General features: G+C 39.7%; 1 protein-coding gene and 1 non-coding gene across 7 annotated transcripts in view; one reads left to right on the plus strand and one right to left on the minus strand.

Moving 5' to 3' along the window:
- Window positions 1–3,847: 3,847 nt before the first annotated feature.
- vash2 (vasohibin 2) overlaps window positions 3,848–23,498 on the minus strand; it is a 30,110-nt gene continuing 10,459 nt past the window's right edge. For 4 of the 6 annotated variants that reach the window (XM_085432508.1, XM_085432510.1, XM_085432509.1 and 1 more), the window contains exons 3-9: window positions 19,817–19,905; window positions 19,558–19,614; window positions 19,178–19,318; window positions 13,669–13,906; window positions 13,438–13,581; window positions 9,322–9,440; window positions 3,848–4,175 (exon numbers count right to left, since the gene is read on the minus strand). In XM_085432508.1, coding sequence (XP_085288634.1) covers window positions 4,106–4,175; window positions 9,322–9,440; window positions 13,438–13,581; window positions 13,669–13,906; window positions 19,178–19,318; window positions 19,558–19,614; window positions 19,817–19,905 — 858 coding nt within the window. In that variant the 3' untranslated portion in view covers window positions 3,848–4,105. The remainder of the gene's footprint in view (window positions 4,176–9,321; window positions 9,441–13,437; window positions 13,582–13,668; window positions 13,907–19,177; window positions 19,319–19,557; window positions 19,615–19,816; window positions 19,906–23,498) is intronic. The other 2 variants (XM_085432513.1, XM_085432512.1) reach the window with 1 other exon arrangement.
- trnat-ugu (transfer RNA threonine (anticodon UGU)) lies at window positions 17,443–17,515 on the plus strand. The gene has a single exon. It is a non-coding gene; the product is annotated as a tRNA-Thr (tRNA).

The following is a 23,498-nucleotide window of genomic DNA, read 5'->3' on the forward strand; positions in this document are numbered from 1 at the left end:
GTTTGTTCCAGAGTTTCACATGTAACAGTCTCCGTGCTGTGCTGGTCCAAACATCAGGAATATCTAAAAAATATTCTGCTTTGCTCACAGCACCTTGAATCAGCCTGGATATACAGAAGAAAAAAGCTAAGTAGAATCATTCTGAAAGATTTTTTTCTGTGCGGATGGTTGAAAACACGACTTGCCTTGTGTACATTGAGCAACAAACACTTTCCCCCTCCAGCATTTCAACTTTGGAAGACAAGGATTCATATGTTTCGGTTAACACAGTGCGTGCATAGCTCACTGTTGAAGCAAAAAGCTAGCATAAAATGTTCGCAGTGGCAAGTGGCAACAAAACACACGTTCTGTGATTAAGAGGGTGTAGTGAAACAGTCAAAGAAAATCGATAAAACAATCAAATGATCACATTTACACATAGATTTCCGAAATCCTTCTGAATAACCAAAGAAAAAATAAAGTTTTCCCAAAACGTTCCAGCCATTAAAGATCACCTTTGCTCTGTTAGACACACAGTTCAACTAAGACCAGGTTCACACGCTGTTAAAGGCACCCAGTGAATAATGCCAAATTAAGGGTTCCTCACCACAGTCTTTCCTTAAGGGACAACAAATGTGTTTGATTCCTTCATATGCATATCACGTTCTACAACTCTGCTAATAGTAGTAAAACATTGCATGATCAAAGTCTGGACAATCTTCCTTGTTGGGTCATCTCCTTCTTCCCATCTGAACCTCTTCCAGGGCAGCTGGTGTGACCTATTGCACTGTAAATTCTCCCTACCAAATCAGCTTTAATTCGTGTGTGGCACTATATGGATAGACACTGTGCTGAAAAAGCAGATTTAGCTACCTCTGATTTTTCTAGACTTTCTGGACTTTCCTTAATTATGTTAAATTCATCAGCAACCTACTGCCACTAACTGTCAAACAAAACAGGAACCACTCCTCGCCTCTTTAACAATGTCTAACTTTCCTTTTTTAAAACCGAAGCACAAGGTTTAAAAACAGCGTTCCACAGGGATCTTTACTCAGCGCCCTGGTGTAAGTGAACAAAGATGAGCTTTAAACTTTGGGTGTTTTGGGAAACACAAATCTGAGTTAAAGGTTCAGGTGAAAACTATAGAAGTCAAATGTTGAATCATCAAATTATTCCACCATACAATTCTGAATATTTATCCTAAGCCACCAAATTCATGTAAATTTCTCTGAATGAGCTGGTCTGTGGGCAGTGATGGAGGACTGTGGATGTACTTAGAAATATCTTGTTTTGAATTAAAACTGACTTCTGCAGTTGTCACCCAAAAGACTTAAAACCATGCGGTACATTCTGCGGATGTAACAGACACGATGTAGATCACAGATCACATAAAGGCATGTATGCTTAAAATCTGCTTTGATTAAACGTTTGCGTACAGTTTGAAAGAAAATCCGGATATGCAGATATGAGATATTCAGCCATCATTTCAAGCATTTGTATTCAGATGGATAAATGCTGAACGCATGTAATGTGTGATTTCAAGCTTCATTAATTTCAAGCTTTTGAGCTTAGCTTAGCTATTCACTGAAGGCCTCAACAGGAGAATCCAAAAAAACCATCGGATTTAAGCTTGACTGGAATTTTTGGACCACCTTTACAATAGATCAAGCATGAAACTGCATACAGTACTGAATGGACTCTTATAGGTCACTTGGCTTCAGGGGGCAAAAACAAACTTCTTCGGGCTGCTCTGAGAACTTGCGTGTTTTGCCCTTATTGTCTCCTGTACTTAGACAAAAAAAAAAACCCACAAAAAGATTTGCACTCATTTTGCAGACGTTGCACGGTTCTCACAAATAAATGATTTGGTTAGAGTGTGTGTCACACTGGACGGCACACAAGTGGGAAGCTAAAGAACATCGAATATCGTCCTTTAGGTAATATCTGATCATTTTTTTAAAACAGCTTTATATTGGCTGTAAAATATATATTTTTTCATGCTATTAAGAAAAAAAAGCCAATCTAATTTAGATTAAAACCTGGAGATTTCCGAACTATTTTTCTCATTTTGTACCAAAACACCTTGAAGGGCTCTCTGGCCCCGTCTCTGATATCTGCCGACAGCTTGCACAGACTGTTACATCCTCTCTGGCCGTCTTGAATGAGGCTTTTGTTGCTGAGATTCATTCAGTCAGCAACATCGCTCCTTGTTTGCCTTAGTAGAGAAACTGGCTACAGCTGATCTTGGACCAGCTGAATCATTTTATGTTCCAGCTGTTGGTGGAACAGCAGTCAACTGGCCAGCACTATGTTGGTTTACTGTGTGAACATGCAGAGTGGCCACAGCTGAACTCTACAGGTTTTCTCCAAGCCAGATTTAGAAATAATGATTCCTGACTTTTGGATCAAGATTTTTCTTCTTTTTGGTGCATTGTGTGAGAACAGAACACCGTGTATTTAACGTTTGGCTTGCAGGTTCTTGTTTGTATGTCAAAGCTTACCATTTTCATTTGAGCTCTGCTTTTTTCAGTGTAGATTTTTCCTATTTTACCAGGAAACGGGAAATCCAGTCGGTCACTGGTAAATGAAAGGATGAGAAAAACAAAATTTACATATTGATTTTCTCCCCCACACTACAAACCAAAGATTATGATCAATGTTTCCCAAGATCTTGGCCAGCTTTTGCCGTCCCCCCCCCCGCCCGCCTGCCTGCCTTTATGGCTCAGACATGAGCTGTGTGAGAAATTATACCCACAACTGTTTTATTTATTTATTTTTTTAAATTTGTCTGATTTCCATCCAACAGCAGAGCTTTTGTTTGCTCTTTGCTGCAAAGTGAATATGATGGAAAATGAGTCTCTTTAATAAATATAGATGTGGACGTAAATGCTAAGTCTGCCTATTTATCTTGACAGAAAATGTGTCCTTCTGTCTTCATATTAAAAAAAAGTGACTATTAACTGGGTCTAGCCTGTTCCTGGAGTCTTTCGATCTTCTTCCATGAAGTTTTGCCATGAGTTATGGTTACGTTTCAACAGACGCCTGAGGAAGAGGAGCAGATGAAACATGAACATTGCCGCAGTGCTCTAATGATCACTCCGTCTTCTGCAGTGAATCGTCTCTCTGAATCACTCCCTCGTTTCTCACACTGCTTTACCTCATCCTCTTCTTCTTTTATCCTCTCTATTGATTCTGCATCTTTGATTTCCCCGCATACTTTATCGCACTTCCACTGTAATCAATACAGCTGGCACACAGGAGTTTACGTAATCATCTTCCTAAAACTGCTGCTGGTTGAGGAGTAAGTTATGACTTGGATCATTTACAGCGAACCACAATATAAAAGTCGAGTGGCAGACCAGAGCTTCCCATCAGATTTGTTTTGTCATTCTTAAAAAAATGTAAAAATGAAGCTTTAATCTCTTGTGCTTGTTAACACAGGTGGCAATTTCAGTCGTCTTCATGGTGGCTTTGCCCAAACAAACAAACAAAACAGTCATCATTACTTCCACCTGTGATAAAACATAATTCCCCTGGTGTTCTGAGAACTGCTGAGACACCAAAACAACCCACAAGTGAATATTTCACCAGTTGTGTTTGATGCAACGACACCCGAACATCTCTTTGTTCCAGCACGACGATGTCATTTTAACCACTGACGAATACTTTCAGTTATTTATATTGACAACTTCCCATTCCACCTCCTGGTGAATACATATGATAACCTAACAATAAATTTGAGCTGATTTTGCTCGAGTGCTTGTCTCTAAGAGAGGGTGACTATTTCAACCAAAAAAAGAATACTGGTTTAAAATACCAACAGAATGATAAAAGCCACCCTCTTGGCCTGTGAATGATGATGATGAGACTATTTTAAGGGATTTATTGCTACAGAAATGAGCAAACACTGTATGAAATATCAGGACCAGGCCAACCATTATCACGGTCTTCCATTTAAGCCATTCTCTTGTTTTAAATAACACCATCCACCTCGTCTGTGTAAAAAATGTGGCTCGGGTTTTGGCGACTCTCTTGCTGGGTTGGGTAGAGACTCTTGGATCAGGGTGGCTGAGGAGCCTGGACGGATATGGAGAAGCTGAGGGAGTCTCATAGGTGAAGGAGGGGATCAGATGCGGATCTGGTAGCCGTCATTGAGCATGCTGAGTTCTGGAGGTTTCCTCTCCACTGAGGCCAGCCTGAAAGATAGGACATAAAGTTGCTGAACATGCACTGCATACTAAGAGCACAGTGGCAGAAGAAACTGGAGAAGCTCTTTCATTCTGACAAGCTCCTTAATGTTGTGCAGCAGAGCTAAACGAGAGCAAGTCTCCAAACTATCTCCCAAAACTCTCCCCAGCATGGCTGCAGTCGCTCATTATTTTCTTACTGTTGATTAATCTGCAACTTTTTTCTCATCTCACTCAAAAATAACACAATAATCACTGTATATTAAGAGTTCAGTTGGTTGTTTCGTGGTTAAATGCAGTGAGCTCATTTTTACAAGGACCATCAAAACCAACAGATATAAATTGAAATCACCTGAATTTTGAGTGTTTTGCTTAGAAACTGACCAAAAAACTCAAAAAGTGGCTAGAAATACAAGACTGCCTGACACAAATAAAAATCATGTTTTAGTTGCTTAAAATCAGGGGCACAGATGCTTTGATTGGCAGGTGGACACTAAAGGGTCGTCCACATGGGAGGTAACCAACAGTAGTAACCAGAGATGGCAGGAAGTCGATTCGGATCCTGAATAAAATTTTTCTCAACCTGGAGGCGAGTGACTAAAGCGATTCTAAATATGCAAACAGTGTTGTTGTGATTTGGCGCTGTATAACTTAAAGTGAATTTTGGAACTGCAGGTGCTGACAGCACATAAAGACCCTGATATTGTAATCACAAACAAATGTGTAACATAACATTATACGCAGTCTAGTTGTTCCCTAGTTCACTGTACAAAGAAAGAGAAAAGGCTTCTAATAAAACGAGAGGAACTAGAGATGGACCGATCTGATATTACGTATCGGTCCGATACTGACGTAAATTACTGGATCGGATATCGGAGAGAAATAAAAAATGTAATCCGATCCATTAAATATCAAAAAAGCACCTCACAAAACTTGTGACACAGCATAACTCGGCTCATAACCTAGCATGTCGGAGCAGTGTGCGTCATGTGATAGAGCAGCTGTGTGTATTTGTAGCCTTGCTAGCAATCCCGCATTTCATCTCCGAGGAATTTATCCCAGAGAGAAGGAAAGCAAGTGTGTAAGTTCATCTCTGAATGTTTGTAAAGCATTCCAGCGTTAAGCTTAACAACCAATATATGGAGCAACGGCCTCTTCTCTCTCCCTCCCTCTCCTACTGCTACTTCAATCATGAAACTGATCAATGATCAGCTGATCGGCTTTTCTGTCGTGAGTCCGTCTCTCTTCTTTGTTTTTGGCCCACTTTGCACCAGAAAGAGGAAACCAGCGGCTGAACAACAGCAGCACGTTTAAGCTTGATAAGCTGTTGTTAGAATTTATTTAATATTACTTTGTACACCAGGATCTTTTTCTACGTAGCTGACGGCTGGTAACTGTGCAGGGGCGGATCTAGCAAAGTTTAGCCAGGGGGGCCGATAGGGCATTAACAGGGAAAAGGGGGCACAAAGACATACTTTTCTTTCTTATTCTCATTTAAAATGTCGAGCTTTTAATAAATAATTATCCGAATCTTACACCCAAAGTTTTAATCTGATGTAAAATGTATAGAAGTCCATTACTGTATATACCGGTAGTAACTGTTAAGTCTAATATACCCTAGTAAACTATAGTACTTTTTCCTTTGGGAAGGTACCATCTGTGCAGTCTGCAATTCTGTTGAAGAAAGATGTTGAATCTATTTAATTATTTTTCAATAATTTTTCAATAATTTTGTGCATTTTGTTTCCACACTGCATCAAATTAAAGTTGATTACGTCGATTAAGCATCATGAGGTGGGGGGTGGGTTCCCTATTTTTTTACTGGGAGTTTTAGAACCCTATTAGTTAGGTTGCTTACTCTTTTAAATACCAGAATAGGAAGGATGGAGTAAGTTTAACTTTATTAGATTGATCAGTATTGCTGAACTATGAGATATTTTGGGTGCAGTGTATTTTTTGCATACAGGTATAAAAGAATAGCTTTAGTGTTTTGTTTTTTAACTTGAGTATGAACTTATACAAAAAGCAGCAAGATATTAAAAAATAAGTTTTATTGATTAAAAAACACTATATTGGATTCATATCGGTATCGGCAGATATACAAATTTATGATATTGGTATCGGAAATAAAAAAGTGGTATCGTGCCATCTCTAAGAGGAACACAAATATATCACTGTCAGAATGCAAGCTTAAAAACAGGCAAATTCACCACAATAATAATAATAATAAATAAAACAAACAGTGACTTTAATCCAACCTTCTTCAGCGCAACTCAGAAGGAAAGAAACAAGTGTGAAGACAGCAGAAAATCAAAAAGGCCTTCTTATTTCTAAAAGCCCAAAAGTGTTCGATTTAATCCTCCTTCAGTGCTTTCCGTCTCTCCTTTTCTCCCTGCCCTCTCCTCTAATGTCACATTGTCCTCCCTCGCCTCCCATCTTTATTATTTCTGCTCAGAAGGAAGCTTTCAAGCTCTCTGACACATCACAGAGAAGTGTTCCTTGTTACAACCAGTCTGGAGAGCTGACAGGCTTTTTATTCCTTCTCATCTTTTGCCAGACCTTCACCTCTTTTCTCATTCACTCTCCTCTCTCACCCTCCTAACCCTCCCCTTTTTCCACTTACTCAGTTTCTTCTCCCCCTTCTCGCCATCTTTTTCCATCTCTTTTGCCCTCTAACACATAATTATTCTTTTTTCCTTCATCCCTTCTCTTTGCTTTCTATCCTTCTATCTTGAACGTCCCTGTGTAGAGAGCCGCTTATGTAACAATAATATTACAGAAATTCATTTTGAAAATTGAGTCATTTGTATAAAGCGGGCAGTGCTGATAACAGCCTCCTGAAACGTCTCGCTCGAGCTGTAAAATGAGCCGGCGCTGTTGTGTCCGCACTCTCAGCTGTTTGAAGCAGCAGCAGGTTATTACACCATTTCTGCTGAAGTCGTCGCTCTAAGGTGGCAACATATTGTTAAGGGTGTAAGTGCTCCGTTGATAACAGTAATAGCTTTTTAAGTATCGCATTCAAGTGGCTAAAAGTGGTGATGTGCTGTTCTAAACATTTTAACTGCTTCTCTGAGCTGATGAAACTACGGCGCTTACAGAAAGTGAAAATTAAACCATGGCTAAATGAACTCTGAAGGTAACAGAAATAGATTTATGCAAATGAGGAAACCATTTCACACTTTCACAACTCATTTAATTAAAAAAAAAAGTCTTGCTTTTATCTAACTAACATGCTCACTGCAGACCATTAAGATATGTTCCTTGATTCTGCACATAGCTGTGCAGTTACACTTTATGGTATCAGTTCAACTGAAGCCCCAGTTATAAGGCAGAGGATAAAGTTTTAGTGTTTGGATTAAGGGTGCCTCAAAAGCACAAACATACATTGATAGAAAGACTCTTTGTTACTGCAGAGGTTTGAGTTAGTTAGCTCACTAGACTTGTTCATCATCTTTTGAGAAACTCTCTTTTTGTCTGTGTCAACTGTTGTAAAACCACAACAAAAGAGAAAGACTTTGAATAGCAAAATGTTCCAAATGCAAATCAACAGCAGAGTCACCAACAATAAAAGGTGGCATGCACCTCATGTCAGCTAGACTTCTACTGCAAGGTATAAAAGATCTGTGGGCATGAGAAGTCTAAAGGGAGTCTAAAAGTCTTACGTCAGTTGGTCAGCTGTTGGGGGATTCCATCCATCCAGCCACTCATTTTCTTCTACTGAACCAATTCTCAATCACACCTATGGCCAATTTAGTTAACCTAACCCCATAAACACGTATATTCAAATGGCAGGAGGAAGCCACGCAGAAACAGGGAGAACCTGCAAACTCGGACCAAAACCCAGACTGGATTCTTACATTTAATTTTCTGAGGTTTACAGAAAAACTCAGCAGCTGTGCTGGTGATCTCAGGGACAACCAGAGTCATCAACAAAGCCTGGCATCTTCAGCTCTGAATACTTTTGTAGAAGCTGTATGCCACAGCCCTTTTTAATTTTCATATAAACTTGCATTCAAAGCTAATAAAGATTAAAGTGGATATACTAAACAAAAACATACGAATGCAGCTGAAAGCCTGTGAAAGCTTAGCTCAGTGTGATAATATGTGTGGTTTAATAGCTCAATTACGTCAAGAATTTTAGGATCATCATCTCAAACGATGCGGAGATGATGATCTAATGTTAGATGACTGACAGTGATTTAATTGAAAAGCCAAGTGCATTTCCCTAACCACCAACATACACATGCAGATCCCCAAATAATTACTCTCTTAAGCGCAGCAGAGCTTAATATATGAAAGGTCAACAGAGAGTCAGCCAAATGGCAACACTAGCAACGTCAGCAATTCGTGTGCCGAGTCTGTGTGTGTTTGTGGTGACTCTGCAGTACGGCCACACTTCAGCTGTCGTCAGAGTCAGATTGTGTTACATCCCACCACACAGCTGACGGCACATGCAAACACACTCAGCATCGTCATACGTGTGTGTGTGTGCGCGTGTGTGTGTCAGAAGGCTACAGTGTTAAACTTTAAATACTTCAAACAATATCTTGGATTCTTTAATATGTTGGCATAGAGGCGAACAAGGACGCTCTGATTTTACAGACTTTATATGGAGTTTGTTTTTAAGCCTGTGTTTGACAAGCAGCATTAGAGACCTTATATTCTGCTGAGTGCTGGTGATATGGACACACACACGCACACATATATCATAGTGATAACACTGTCAGCTGAACACAACAAGGAGTGTCTGTCTGATGATAATGCTGAGCTGTCGGCGACAAAAGCAGATAAGCAGACCCACACACTCATACATAAAGTCCTCAGTGCCACCCAGCAGATACACAGTTGTTGCCACTAAGATGTCAGAACAATTTATTCTTTAAAGGCGCACACACTAATTAAAGTCCAAACTTTCCTTGACCTGAAGAGCAGACCTTTAGAGAAAGAAGACAGGGGGGAGGAAGATGGAAGTACCACACAAAAGCTGACAGACACCAGCTGCCAGCACTGCTGATTAACCCTGCTCTAAGTGTGGAAGCCTTCTGTATTTTAAGGATGTCATCAGCTGCTTAACCAGTGGAAACTGTCGGGGAAAGAGGATATGAGGCAACGAGCGCCCTGAGCAACAAACTGTTCAGCGATGGGAAGAACTTACGATTTGTCTCTGTGGTGCATGGAGCGTCGCTGGGGGCTGCTCTGTCGACGCCGTGGCGATAAGGACTTCCCTCGGCTTCGCTCTTTGATCGGTGACTGGGCACTGGATGATTTTAGGATCTTAAAAAAAACAGAAGAATCAACATCACTAATTGTAGTTTATTAAAGTTTTAAAATTTATTAACACTCTGCAGACCAGCACGTTTTCATTCTTTTCTAGCTTATCAGTGTACTATCATCCAACCATTTTAAGCCGCACCAGCAGCAATATGCACCAAAAAAGCTCTGATAACAAAACTGTACACTTTTACCACCAAATATCAGAAAAAGTTTAGATAATTGATGATGGAAGTTGAATATCCAGTGACACTCGGGTCCAGTCGGAGTGTATTATGAGGTAAAGGTGATCACTAAGAAACCCTGGAGAACATCTCGGTGAATAATCATTAATGTTTCCCATTCAGAAATGAAGAATATTTGAATAAAATATATGCTGCTGTGTATCTGACAGAGGCTAGTCAGTGTTTGGACACAATGTTAGCATTGATCCAACAGAAAGGTTAAAGAACTTCAGACTTAAAAGCTGCACTTTAAGTCATATTGCCTTTTCACCAGGTGGACAAAAATCATTGTCACCTATTTCAAGGTTAATCTTTTAATTATTATGAACTGTGATAAAAGTGCAGACAATACTGGAAAAGTTTAGAATGATGGCATTAAAAAAAAAGCAGTGAGTGAGAAGAGTTTGGCAAAACATATGGCTGTTTACACCCTGCTTTCATATTTACAAAGAATCCCTGAACTTCTAACATTTCAGTGTACAGCGGTTATGTTAGCATGAAGGGAAGAAAGCGTCACCGTGATGAATGGAACAGCAGACAAATGTATGTGATAATGTGTTTTTCTCTATTTTAATCTTTCTCACTGTTGTGACAGATGACTCATGCAGACAATACAGTTCAGAGCGACAAATGAGGCATTCTTAGTGTATTAAGCAGCAACTTGAAGCTACCATTAAGCTCTCAGCAGGAGAAAAAAGAAAAGGATGACTCCGGATGGCAAGTTTTCCTGAATGCAGTAAAGGAAGTTGCTAATATCCTGCAGCTGGTTGTGTTCGTCATGTGTTTGTGGTACAAACATGGATCATATTTCTTTGTTTTTTGTAAGCAAAACTATTTTATTCCTTTTCTTTTTTCCCCCTTTTTAAATGTCTGATCCAATAGCTAAATTACATCTACTACACTGCTGAGTACCATTAAAACACCCGAATAAAGTGACTATTTGCTACGACTGTGCTTAATTATATAGCAGCTTTTCAGCTTCACGTTTTCACTGTCATTTGGACAGAATTCCTGTTTATCTCATGTCCGGCTCTTTATGTAACCTTGGGGTTCATGCTCTGTCTACAACAAAGGTTCTTATGAAGACAGAAATACAATCTGTGTAAAATGGAAATGGAAATAGAATGCAATGATCTTCAAATCATATATTGTACTAGAAATAAAACACAGGAAACATATCAAATGTTTGACAGAGAAACTGCAAGAAAAATATATAGAAAAATAGTTGCCATCAATATTGAATTTGATGGCAACACAAAAAACTCAAAAATGCTGGTACAGCAGCGCAAAAAGGCTAGAAAAATATGCAGTACTAAAAACAAACAGCTTGAGGAACATTTCGCAACTAATTAAGGTTAATTGGCAACAGGTCAGTTATATGATTGGGTAGAAATAGAGCATCTTAGAGAGGCAGACTTTTATCATTCTGCAAAAAAAACTGACACAAATTATGGGGTGATTTCAGAATAATCTTCTTCAATATAAAACTGTACAGATTTTAAATATCTCACCATCTATAGTACATCAAATATCATCAAAAGTCTCAGAGAATCTGGAGAAATCTTTGTACACAAGAGACAAAGTCTAAGCTCTTCGGGCTCAAAGGCAGCACTACATTAAAAAGGGAAGGATTCTGTCATAGAAATCCTAGCAAGGAGTCAGGAAGACTTTTCAGACATCACTGTACGTGAAAAATTCAACAAAGATGATCCAGGACTGCTGAGCTACTAGAATACTAATACAAGAGTGGGAGAATGTTCCAAACGTCCAAAAAAGCTCCTCTCACTTCCCAGATGTTTACAGAGTATTGTTAAAAGATGAAAGGGTGCTACACAGCGGTAAACATAGTCCCACTCCAACATTTAAAACATGTTGCTGCCATTAAATTCAAAAAGAGCTAAAATCTTTCTTAAAATGCTGCATTTTCTCAGTTTAAACATTTGGTTTGTTTTCTATGCTCTACTGTGAATAAAATATAGGTTTATGAGATTTGCGGATCATTCCATTTTGTATCTATTGACATTTTTATGCAGTATTACAGCTATTTTATTTTGTACATGGGCACAGACACAAACGCACTCTATACTAACTTCACATCCTCTGGAGCACAGCAGATTATACCAAAGTCTCACAAACCCCAATGCACTTGACCTGTGCCTGCCCGTGATTCTATGTGCGTGCGAGACAGCTGCAACCTTACTGACCTACATAACTTGCTGACATACAGTACATGTTATATACTGTATCACTGTCTAACATCAGCGTCTATCACACAGCTACTCACACATTGCTTTCATGGAACTGCAAATGCTGCAGGAATACACAAAAAAGAAAGAAACTCATAATAAATACAAATAAAAACCTACGGGTCCTCATAAAACATTTAACCTTGTGCAAAACACTTCTGCATCTCCCTTCCTCACACGTACACTCACACATTCCTTCTTCCCCATCGTGCCCTAAATAACTCTTGCCAGTTTATATTCCCTGTTCAGCCCAAAGGAAACGACATCTATCTCTGGTCCGACGGAAAAATATAATAAAGGTGTTTCCCTGGTTCTTTCTCTCTAAAAAACAAAAAAGGCCATGTCTGTCCAAACAAAGGATGCAAAAAATTGCATCAGAGTTGAATCACAGATAGCAAATTTGCTTTTATTTTAAAATTTAATTAATACGACCATGAACTGAAACTGTGTGTGTGTGTGTGTGTGTGTGTGTGTGTGTGTGTGTGTGTGTGTGTGTGTGTGTGTGTGATTTTAAAAAGGTAATTTTTGTCAGCTGATCTAAGTTTGAGAGACATTTTCATCTTTTCTAGTGAAACTATTTTCACTGAATTTTGTCAAACAGACCTCTTTCCCACAGTGTGGAATTACCCACTTTCCCCATTTTCACCTCCTAATATTCAGTTTTTCAGCATCTTGGCTGATTTATTTTGTGGTTTGTTTGTGGTCTGTATTTTCCACTGCTGCTGACTGTGGGCTGCCAGTTCTCTCTTCCATTCCAGGCTGTTCTTACTTTCTCCCTTAGTGTACAACCCTTTTTCCATTTATGCATTATTGTATACATAATATATCTAAGTCTGCCGGTTAGAAAAAAATGTCTGAATGTTCACAAATTTTTTTTTTTTCAAACCAATAAAGGTGTTTCTGACCTGATTAATATTTTAAATGGAGCAATGCTGTGAGACTCTATCTAGTGTCTATGTAGTGTAATATACAAAACAGGAAAAACCAAACCTTAAGTGATGCTGATGGAACATTTAATCATCAGTCGAGAAAAGCATTATTTCAAGCAAGCTATAAAGGTAATTTAATCGGAAACGTCGACAGTGCCAGCCCACTTTAGATACACTTCTAAACACCCAAACGTCAGCTTCTTTAAAAGGTTCTTTCTTACAAGCCTCATTCACCCAGTCACACACACATTCATACAAGCACCTTGCCTAACATTGGCATACAGTCACATGGGATGGGAAAAGAACCACCAATGCTGCAATTGGTAGATGAATCGCTCTGCCTCCTGAGCCACAGTAGCTTTACCCGACCTGCATTTGCTATGAATCTGCAAGCCACTGTGCAACCCACCATCACCCCAGTTCTTCTTTTTCATGCCGTTTCTGATTTAATCGATAACATATATATTGCGATTGATGATTGCTTTTTCATGTACTGCCCAGGGCAGCAAATTCCCATAACAGAGCTGTGGCACAAAAGCAAATTAAGTGTACAGAGAAAAATACCCTGGGGCATATCTGTATGTGAATACACAATATGTACCTTCATCCTCATGTCCCGCCCATGTTTCTCTAGCTCTTTTTTCATCTCCTGAGCTCCCAAACAGGCCAGGTTCAGCACCAAATGCTTCCATTCAATTGGCTGGAAGACATGTGGGTCGTGAGGCACGTACAAACCAATCTTCACCTGGTAGAAACAGAAAATGTGTTTAAAGGTTCTTCATTAACTCTTGGACTGCATTTATTTCCCACACCCTTTATCTTCTTCCTTTACCTTCTTTAGTGTGTGCTGGTATCTCTTGTAGGAGTTTTCAAATTCAGCCACCAGTTCTCCGAGAGTCCGATGGGTGAGTGGTTTGTCCATCAGGTCCTGGCGGCGGCTCATACCTAGCGACCCATACCGGCCATTGCAATAGACGCCCAGCACAACATGGTGAAAGCAGTGACCCGAAAACTGGGTCTTAAAGCTGATGGGGAAACGCTCGAGAGACGTCAGCCCATTGGTCAGGTAGCTGATCAACACCGCAGGATTAAGGAAAGACCTGGAAGTTTTTTTGTGGTGTAAAAATATTATTGGGGTAAAATAAATGTCTGCTGTGCTTTTATTGCACCTCTGGAACTGCTCAAAAATTATTTACCTTTGAGTACAAACCTGAGAGTGAAAGTGTATTTGTTTGAATTTGTCACAGCAGAGGAAGCAAAGCAGCTTGAGTTGTTTGAAATGAGATTCAGTCTGACTCTCAGAAGGCCTATAGTATGAAAATGTCACTGGGTAAATAATGTCTTCTGAACACAGTTTGTGTGCTCATGAGAGTTTGTGCAGCTCCATCGGTCTTACTGAATCTGCCAGGTTCACTGATGTTTTTACATTTATTCAACAAGGAAAACAGGGGCAGAGAGATATGATCTGTCTGGTACAGAGGACACGATAACACACACATCAGATCATATGTCTGCTGATCTTAGTGACTCACCAAGACGTCACAAATGAAGGCAGGATTCGACTGCATGTTCATACCATAAAGACATGTCAGTCCTGTTTTAGGCCACGCCCCAAAACACACCCTTCTTTATCACCTATTTAACTTAGAAACTAAGCTTCGTGCTGTATTAGGTCAAACTCAAGACTGGCTATTAATACTGATGAGGAAGGTTTTTACTGAGGTGACAAATCAAGTGATTGAGGGTTGATTTTCCAATTGAATTCTATATATTAGTTCTGTTTTTGCAATCACAAAAATTTATAGCTACTCGTTATTAGAAGGAAATGCATCCAAAAGATCAGATTTTCAGTAAATTATTGAATCTATATTTAGACAGATCTCATCCTGTGTACTGCACATCTTCATGCTACATGCATCCAACTGTAGCAATCTGTTCTACCATACAGCAACAGAGAAACTTGGAAGATGTCTTTGTGGGCCAGTAGCCAGCCATCTGCTCTATTCTGCCTATGGATGGAAGTCTGCCATTGGTTAGAACACATGTCTGTCACTTCACCAGCCTGGATGCCACAGCACTGCTGTGTTGTCATTAAATATTCACAAAGCAGACCACTGATGACATGCACATACCAATGTATTTCAATGTGTCTCTCTGGCTGTGTGGGGGAGTTTGTGGTTTTAAAGTAGAACACGGATCTAAACAGGGTTGGCTGGACAGTCAAGTAAAGAAACCACTGAACTTCCACAGTCAGCGTGCTGCCCAAGTGACTAAACCTTGGGATGAATGCTTGGACGGTCACACATAGGTTTTATTTGTGCGCAAACATACCACCTGCATTATTCCCCTTAACAAAATAACTTAATCAATTAATAGCACAGTCAAAATAGAGTTAAATGTGTTAAGAATGTGCTTTTGCTTGTATCATATTGATCATATATTGAAATATTATTTTAGGTAGGCACACTGTTTTCAATCCACAGACTCAGATATTGATACACCTTCTTAACTGGTCCACTTGACATCCCTCTCACTTACAAAAAGGATCAGCAAACATCAGTTTATCAAAACAACACAAACCTGGTAATTTCTTTGCTACTTTTAGCAACTTTTTACATCCTTTCAGCAACAAAAGCCTATGGAGTTCACTACTTTGCAGCAAGATCGTGCCTTCCTGGCACAGAACAGAGCTCTCTCTCTGCACTGTTGATTAGATCAGTCAGAGGGCAGCTCTTTCTATCGTCCCGTTCTAGTTGTCTTTTTTTTAAAATTTGCAATCATGTAAATAGATATCAAATCACAGCACAGTCACTATCTTTGATTCTTTGAAAATATTTACTGTTTTTACTGTTTGTATTTACTGATTACCAATGAAGCTCAAGAAGCCCCCAAAAACTGATCCTGGGTATCCTGATATAACCGACTGTCACAAAATTAATCTAAACCACAATAGTTCTGACAAGAGATAATTTAAATCAGGGTTGATGATTGTCTTATCCTATTCTAATAACAAATATCATAAAAAATATTTAAACATGTTCATTAGTAAGAAGCTTTTATGAGTGTCATATTTTATTGTGATTCCTTTTCTTCATTGGCAAAAATGAAGAATGATCCACCAATGACAAGAATGCCTGGACGCCAAATGTTTATGTTTGGCATCAGCTTTAACTTCCTCTGACAGATTCCTGCGAGTGTTTCATTTTGGATCAATATTTATCCTACAGGATGAATACAAACATGAAAATCATACACCAACACACCCTGCTGTTTCTTGCTAATGAATGCTTCATTAGACAGGCGTACTTCCTGTGCCAGAGGACATGTGACACTGCTAGCAGTAGCTCCCTGACTGAGACTGCGACTAAAAGAGCACCTATCACTACCTCACACTACTCATCCATCTGTCAATTCTAAAGCAAAAATTAAAACAAACCTCTGTGGATTAGTTTCTCTGCCCCACAGGGATGCTCTAATGCAACAGAAATCCATACTTGTTCTGTTTCTGAAAAGCAGAGGTAACTGAAAAAGCTTAATAATAAATATAAATTCGTTGCAGCAACAATGTTCTGGTTAACTCTCTCACTGTTCCTCTTACCTTTTGCATCCTTTTCCTCTCCAATCCTCTACCCTCCCTTCCTCAAGTTTCTATGTCAGTGCAAAGATTAAAGATAATATTTTAGAAGCATAAAATTCCCTTTACATATATTTTTTCCTTTAATCAAGGATATACTAGGATACTTCCAGCTTTGTGGTCTTTCCTTATTTTAAAACAGTAAAACCTTATATATATATATATATATATATTACATGCTTCATGCTGTTTATATATATTGTATAATGGCAGATTTTGCTGGATTATTTTGATATTTATAAACAACTAAGTTTTACACTAGGATTCAAGTGGAGGCTGCTTTGTGCTCTAGCCTTACTCTGCAAAGCACCAGTCAGTGATGGCTAATACAATGGGACATGTCACACACACACTCACACACACACACACACACACACACACACACACACACACGCACGCGCGTATACATGCACGCATGCAAACACATGCATGCACACACACAGAGCTGGTTGGACCCAAGATAAACCCTGCGTATCCTGGAGAGATTTCAGATCACTGATAACGTGGAAGAACAGAGAACCAGAAGCAGACTAAACCCAGACAGACAGCCCCCACCATTACAGACTACAACAGTGGCTACTCATCCCTTTTTCTTGCCTACGTTTCTATCTTGGCTTTCCACTACTTCTCACAGCGTGACTCTTTCTCACAAATGAAGTGTTTTGATTGAGTTACCAGGTAGGTTAACGTTGCAGGTAAATGTGTGTGAATGACACTGGGTCATTCTTGTTTCACAATGATCCATACAGATTTTTATGTCTTTTAAGTCACTGTATTTTATGTGTGATAATATTATTTAGGACATTATTTAATACTGATGATCCATTGCGTTAAGACATTTCAAAATCAACTGGTTAGGTTGGTTATGCATTAGCATAACAATAGCTGGAATCCAAGGAAGGCATGTCTATTAATTGGTGTGGCCTTGGTTGACATTCAAATTACACGTAAACCACTGCAGTCAACAGGTGAGGCCTCATAGCTCAGTGGTTAGAGCACTGGTCTTGTAAACCAGGGGTCGTGAGTTCAATTCTCGCTGGGGCCTGAGAACTTTTCTTTTCCCCCCGCTTAAATTATATTTATCAGTCCTGACCTCATAACACAACCAAAGGTGAAACCACACAATTACTGTCTCTTATAGCTCTGAATGTCACTGTGGGGTTCTTTAAAGGGCATGCAGCAAATGGAAAAACAAAACAAACAAAAAAAACTAAAACTGCCACTGTCTTATAAATTCTCCTGTCCTATGGTGACCCCCCGCCCCCCAGAGCTCCTACCGTCCCCCCCAGCTCACTCTCTCCCTAAAGCCAGTCTCAATTAAAGTCACTGTCAGCTGTCACCCTTACAGCCCTTGAGGAAAGCAAATATGAAACTAGCACATGCGAAACTGGACCAACAGTTCACAGACGGGGAGGGAAATCTCTCATCTGGTGACACTCAAAAGTCCTAGTTTCCTGACCTGCTGCTTGTATTTGAAAAGTATTTGGTTGCACTGAAACAATTTTAATATATTTTGTTTTGCAAACTAAGCCATTATTTCACAGGTGTGCAAATCCAATCAATCAAATGAATGTTGCAATGCAATGTGGTAGGCTTTATAAAGTGTGGACCGAAATTCAAAAAGAATTCAACTTCTGAAAAATCATCCATCCCTTTTTGCTCTGCTTATCTAATTCAGGGTAAGGGATGAAGCATATCCAAGCTCTGTTGGGGCAACAGGTGGGGTATACACTGGAAAGGCCATACAGAAAGGCCCCAGACTGGATTTAAACACAGGACCATCCAAACCGCCACTGTTCAACATCTGCTGATAGATCAAATAATACTTTGTATCTTTCAGTTTAATGGTTAAAGCTGGTAATATATTTTTTCAATATGGAAAAATGTTACTTTTGACATGTTACTTTGGTCTGATAAACATAATCAATGAAACAAAACAGAAGCAGCACATTTGCTACAACAGTCATTTTAAACAATAACTCTAAATCAAGGATGGTTTAACAGCTGAATGAGGCTGAATTACACTGTTGGGGTCAGCGCCTTAGTGAATTTACCATTTAAAAATAAAATCACTTTATAACATTTTCTTCAAAATGACACACATACTCAGTACAAGTGTATTTCTGTGAAGATAGCCATTTGGGTGTCAACTGGCCTTTGGAACCAAGTAGCCACTAGAGTAACTGCAGTTTTTAAGCACCTCTGCATGGCTTTATTTGGAGTTTAGTGCATGGAAAAGCATTACAGTTCAGCATATCAAAAACAACAACAACAACAAAACAACTTGCAAATCACTTGTGGTAAATAGTCAAAACAAACATTTCCTTTTAGAACAATGATGAAGAACGAGTTCAGATTCTAATTTTGCCATAAGCAAACATGTTTTCAAGGAATTGAAAAAACACTTTCTCAAATCGCAATAGAGAAGGAGTTGCAAAAATAAAGCACTGCTGCTTTCAAATTTAAGCTCTGCTGGATGATACTAAGCTGGTGAGTATTGGGGGGGGGGGGGGGGGGTGTCGGTTAAACTTTGAAGTGGGCTTGTTGCCAAGCAACACGGCAAGCGCTGGAAAGAGTGGCAATGGTGGGGAGCATTAGGATATTACAGCAGCATGTCTTATTGATTTCACCCACAAATAACAAAATGACCTTTTGGCCCTCTGCTTAGTGTGTGTGCGTGTGTGTGTGTATATACAGGAAAGGATACATTCCCAAGATGACGGCCTCGAGGCATTTGATTGGTAAAGACTCCCTGATCATCTCTCTTGCTGTCTCCATTAATCTGAATGGGGAGGAAGATGATGAGATGAGGAAGAGGAAGGAAAGGGAAGGGTTGGAAGCAATACACCTTGCACAGAGACAGCATTGAATTAGACACATGATTTAGGCACTGTGGTAATGTTACATCCCAAAGTCATAATCAAGTAACTCAAGCAACTTAGCTGTTGCTTCCTATTCAAGCCAGCTTTTCATCCAATCAGTAAAGATGATGACAAAAGGGTGATAACAGGACAGTTCTGTTTATATTACTGTGATTGAGTCACAGTGTACAGTTACATGTACTTGCCAAAGCTGCAGTTCACTTACCCACACAGTGGACGGCTCTTCTTGATTTCAAAGAACTGAGTTCCTGTGTGGTTATATCTGATGGAAATGTCAGGGACAACAGCGACTTTACAACACTTCAGTCCTGTGGCTCAACTCCTATTGACATAAGTGATTATGGTGTTTTGATCACTTAAAGTCTATAAGAGCATCCAATGATGTGAGGCACAAGCAGGACTAGCTTCACCTGACAGATAAAAGCTTATACTGTCCTCCCTGTCGTGCTTGTGATAAAGGATACTGCAGAGCCTTCATGAAGTTTTGGACGGCCAACAGCCAGTCTGGGACAGACATGGATGGCTTGAAAGTTGGAATTGAGGGAATTGGATGCTGGAAAGAGAAAAAGAGAGAGCATTAGAGATATTTTTTCCACATCATTTTCAGTAAGTCGACATATGGTAACACTCAGAGCCCCCAAACCACCTTCCGCCATCTTTAAAAAAACCCTGCATTCCTAATGTGCTGTGACTCATTGCATCTCATATAGCTGACACACACCGCTGTTCCTTAAACCAGTCTTCTTTATTTTTAAACAACAAACACCTCATTAGAAACTCACCTCTCTTTATACTCGAGTGCAGTGCATGTCTGACACACAACATGAGCAAGTCTCTAACTCAAGATATTAGGGTCATGTTCTCTGCACCACCTCTACGCCCACAGATACCCACATGGTGAACAGCAACATGTGGTGAAAATGAACTCCCACTGCTGCTTTGGCAGCTGTTTCACCTCAACAAGAACCACTACAAAGAGGAAACAGCGGCTGCAAGTGTGGATACATGAACGGACGCGACCACACCAAGAGAGGGTGAGTCAGGCTGAAATACAGACTGAAGCTTCCTCATACACAGGCAGCCTGCGTGATGTACATATGTGTGTGTGTGTGTGTGTGTGTGTGTGTGTGTGTTTGCGCGTGTTTGTGTGCAGGAAGGGTGAACCATAGCACAAGGCCTATCATTTCCTGTGGGTTTTGCTCCATTCTTTATTGACAGCATAAAAAGGGAAGTGAGAAGGAGGACAACAGAACAACATGGTGACACAGCTCTGCATGCTACAGTGTTTTTGGTCGCTTGTCTTTCGTTTCCATAAAGAAAGATTTAAAAAGAAGGAAGTCAGAAAGGTTTGTTTTACAGTCCCACAGGAGGTATTTCACCTACACGCTTCAGTTGTTGGCCTCGTTCATGTATGATAAACAGACACATTTCTAATTTAATCACTAATGCTGTCACAACAAACAGAGTCACACTGTAACCCAAAACATATTTATAAAATTGCAGCATTATATGTTTTTTTTGAGCCCAAACTTAAAATGATAGAAATGCTAATTTCATTTCTATGTGCAGCCAGCTTCTTGGTAGAAGGCTAAGCTATATGACACAACTAAATTGAAATGATCAAAGGTGATTAACTTCGGACTGGTTCAAGGGTTTATGTGATATGTTATGTGGAACATGCAGTTAAAATTCACATACACACTTTAGTGTATTTATGTTTGGGCCAGTGTAGCCTCAGTGAAACTGAGCTGATGCTATCCTACATCTGACCGTTTCATCTAGGTCCCTTGGTTTGTCCATAATCTACGATGGTTTGACAATTTTGACAGTTAGCCTGATCCCACTCAGTACAGTACTGCTACAGTATACAGGCTACACACACATATGTTTAAACTAATATCTGACAAGGCTCAATTGAAATTGAAATCTATTAAATCTAGCTTAAATGGTTGCCAATTAACTTGTGTTTCCATAGAGACAAAAAAGTCAAATCGACTTTAAAGCAGACGCCAAGCCAGCCAGGCAACCTGTCAGACAGTAAGTCACAGAGCAAATAAAATAATCAGCCAACTGGCCACTCGTACAGTTATTAGGCAAGTCAAAAGTCATTCAGCCCATAAATCAGTCTGCCAGCTGGCCCAAACCAGTAAATAGCAGGTTTTACTACCACATAATCTCTCATGTAGTGAAATCCTCACTAAGGCGTTATGGAGTGGCTACAGCAGCTGACACACACACAAACACGTGCGCGCGCACAAACACACTAAAGCGGCTTTCGTCTGGGTCAGGGAGTGAGATGAGTGCTGATCTCTCCGTTATCATCCTCCCCTCTCTCCTTTCCGCTACAGTAAAAGGATGATGGTGACTTGCACAGCTTAATGTCCTTGTGAAGCGTGCGTTAAGCAATCACATTGGACATATATGTACAATATGCAGCACACTCTTATTAACTATAATATACTGTAGACAACAACACAGTGTCAGGATGCAGTAGCCTTCCCCCTGTCTATTAAGAGTTCAGCTTGGAGAGCATCAGTTCAGAGCCACAGTTAACACTGATAATTAATCTGTCACTGGTTCCTTTCCTGTTTTCCTCCCTCCTCTGTAATCTTGTCCCTTTTCCTCTTTCTTCTCCAACCATCCTTTTGTTATGTTTTTATAGTCATCTCTACTCTACTCTACTCTTCTTTTGCCCTTTCTTTCCCATTATATTCGTATCTATCATCTTTTTTCCCCCCCTTTCTGTAACGCCCCTCGTTTTTCTCCCTCTTCTCATATGTCATTTTGTCCTCCTTCTGTATCTTCACCAACATGTTTTTTCTCCACCTCTACAGTCCAGAGCCAGCTTTACATCCACCAGGTCTAAACATCATCTGTATCCGTCTCCCCTCTGCTGGGTCTCAAGGACTAACATATCCCATCCAGCAGCACAGACAAAATACAAAGCGACTGGGACACAGAGGAGACAGTATGACTGTCCTGGTTTTTGAATTTTAAATTGTTTGATGGAAATGGGGGATGAGCAGTAAAAGGCAGTATAAGAAAGAAAAGGAGGTGGAAAATAGTAAGAGAACTGCAGAATAATTGCCAAGAGTCAAATTAATTTTATAACTAGTTTTAAGAACAGGCTCAGCTGTTGTTAACAAATTATTAAAGCTGAGCAAGACATGTAAATTTATTTACAATTCCATGCCTTATCTATCCAAGCTTTTTGGGAGTATAAATAAACAGATGAGTGTTTTTGTCTTTAATGTATGCTGGGTAATACTAAGGTGACAGATACTACAGATAGCTGTGTCCTCTACAACCTTTAAAGCACTTTTGCTCTGTGTGATGAAATATTCAAAACAAATAAGCAGGACAGAAAGAGGGAGAGAGACCGATCAAATTTCCTGTTGTCAAGTTATCTTTAGAGCGGGACATCCCAAGGAATGCCTTTTTCTCTGAGCGTGTGTGCAAAAAAGACAGCTGAGACACCAATGATTAATCCTCAGCATAAGACTTCCTTTTTTCATTTGTATGAAAAGTAATGACAGCATTCCCTGAAGGCTTCCACTAGTTCACTGCAGACAGCAGTACTTAACTGTGGCTTGTATCTGCTGCAAGACTATGATAAGCACACACACACACACACACACACACACGCACGCACACACACACACAGTTTCAGTTTATGGTCATATTAATTAAATTTTAAAATAAAAGCAACTTTGCTATCTGTGATTCAAATCTGATGCACACACACAGTCACCGAATGTATATATTATATATAATGTTCTCCCCCCCCTCCCTTTTGCACAAGTCAGGCTACATTTCACTGTGTGTTATACCTGTATAACTATGCATGTGATGAATAAAGAACCTTGAACCTTCTTGAAGATTACTGCTGCTGTCTGTAATTCTTTGCCTCAGAGCACATCTGTCTGCAGTAATCCTTGTTGGCAGGCGTCCATATGTATCAACGTCCGAGCCAAAACATTTCTACTTGAATTACACACATAGGGATGTCTGTAATTCAGCAGCACTGTTTTACTCTGGACCCTGATATATATTAGGGCTGCCACGATTAGTCGACTAGTCACGATTACGTCGACTATCAAAATCGTCGACGACCAATTTAATAGTTGACGCGTCGTTTGAAGCTTT

The sequence above is a fragment of the Copadichromis virginalis genome, linkage group LG15 (genome assembly GCF_057382275.1).
Source record: "Copadichromis virginalis isolate Kocher_CV1m ecotype Utaka linkage group LG15, C_Virginalis_male_GT1.1, whole genome shotgun sequence".
In the NCBI taxonomy this organism is placed as follows: Eukaryota; Metazoa; Chordata; class Actinopteri; order Cichliformes; family Cichlidae; genus Copadichromis; species Copadichromis virginalis.